At 41.1% G+C, this 1,098-nt stretch overlaps 1 protein-coding gene across 1 annotated transcript; it reads left to right on the forward strand.

The window, feature by feature from the left end:
- Positions 1–65: 65 nt before the first annotated feature.
- Positions 66–914, forward strand: LOC116097719 (heterogeneous nuclear ribonucleoprotein H-like). Its single transcript, XM_031380328.1, has one exon. The coding sequence runs from the start codon at positions 66–68 to the stop codon at positions 543–545; it is 480 nt and encodes a 159-aa protein (XP_031236188.1). The 3' UTR covers positions 546–914.
- Positions 915–1,098: the final 184 nt, after the last annotated feature.

Consider the following 1,098-nt stretch of genomic DNA (forward strand, 5'->3'; position numbering starts at 1 on the left):
CGTATATGTCCAAGTATTTCAATATATGCAACTTAAAGAATAGAGAGTTCGACAGGACGTCCGGAATGTCTGACCACAGATATGGGGATGGTAGCTCTACTTTCCAGAGTACAACGGGACACTGTGTACACATGCGGGGATTACCATACAGAGCTACTGAGAATGACATTTATAATTTTTTCTCACCACTCAACCCTGTGAGAGTACATATTGAGATTGGACCTGATGGCAGAGTAACTGGTGAAGCAGATGTTGAGTTTGCAACCCATGAAGATGCTGTTGCAGCTATGTCAAAAGATAAAGCAAATATGCAACACAGATATGTAGAACTCTTCTTGAATTCTACAGCAGGAGCAAGCGGTGGTGCTTATGGTAGCCAAATGATGGGAGGCATGGGCTTGTCAAACCAGTCCAGTTACGGTGGCCCAGCCAGCCAGCAGCTGAGTGGTGGTTATGGAGGTGGCTACGGTGGCCAGAGCAGCATGAGTGGATATGACCAAGTTTTACAGGAAAACTCCAGTGATTTTCAATCAAACATTGCATAGGTAGCCAAGGAGCAGTGAACAGCAGCTACTACAGTAATGGAAGCCGAGCATCTATGGGCGTGAATGGAGTGGGAGGGATGTCCATCATGTCTAGTATGAGTGGTGGATGGGGAATGTAATTGATTTTGATCACTGACTCTTGGTCAAAAAAAATTTTTTTTAAACCCCTCAGTTTAACAGTTTTTGCAATCCATCCAGCCTTATGGTTTTATGCCTGCTGTCTTAAGTGAACATTGGCATCGCTCAAAGAAGGTTCAATGTTGAACATAGCAGTCACCTAGGATGATAGGGCAAAGTTGAGTGAACTGTAACTGTTAAACTTAATTCCTAGCTTTTCTCTAGTTACTGTAGGATGTACGTAAGCAGTAAGTGTATTTAGGTTAAAGCAGTTGAATTATGTTAAATGTTGCTCTTATACATACATACATGAACACTGTTGATGCATGTTGAAAAAACATGCTTTTTTGTAAAACTATAGGAGCTGAGTCTACAATTAAAAGTAAAACATTTGGCATGTTTGTTAATTCTAAATTCATTTGATAACCTGTAAGGC

Source organism: Mastomys coucha, unplaced genomic scaffold (genome assembly GCF_008632895.1).
Source record: "Mastomys coucha isolate ucsf_1 unplaced genomic scaffold, UCSF_Mcou_1 pScaffold2, whole genome shotgun sequence".
In the NCBI taxonomy this organism is placed as follows: domain Eukaryota; kingdom Metazoa; phylum Chordata; class Mammalia; order Rodentia; family Muridae; genus Mastomys; species Mastomys coucha.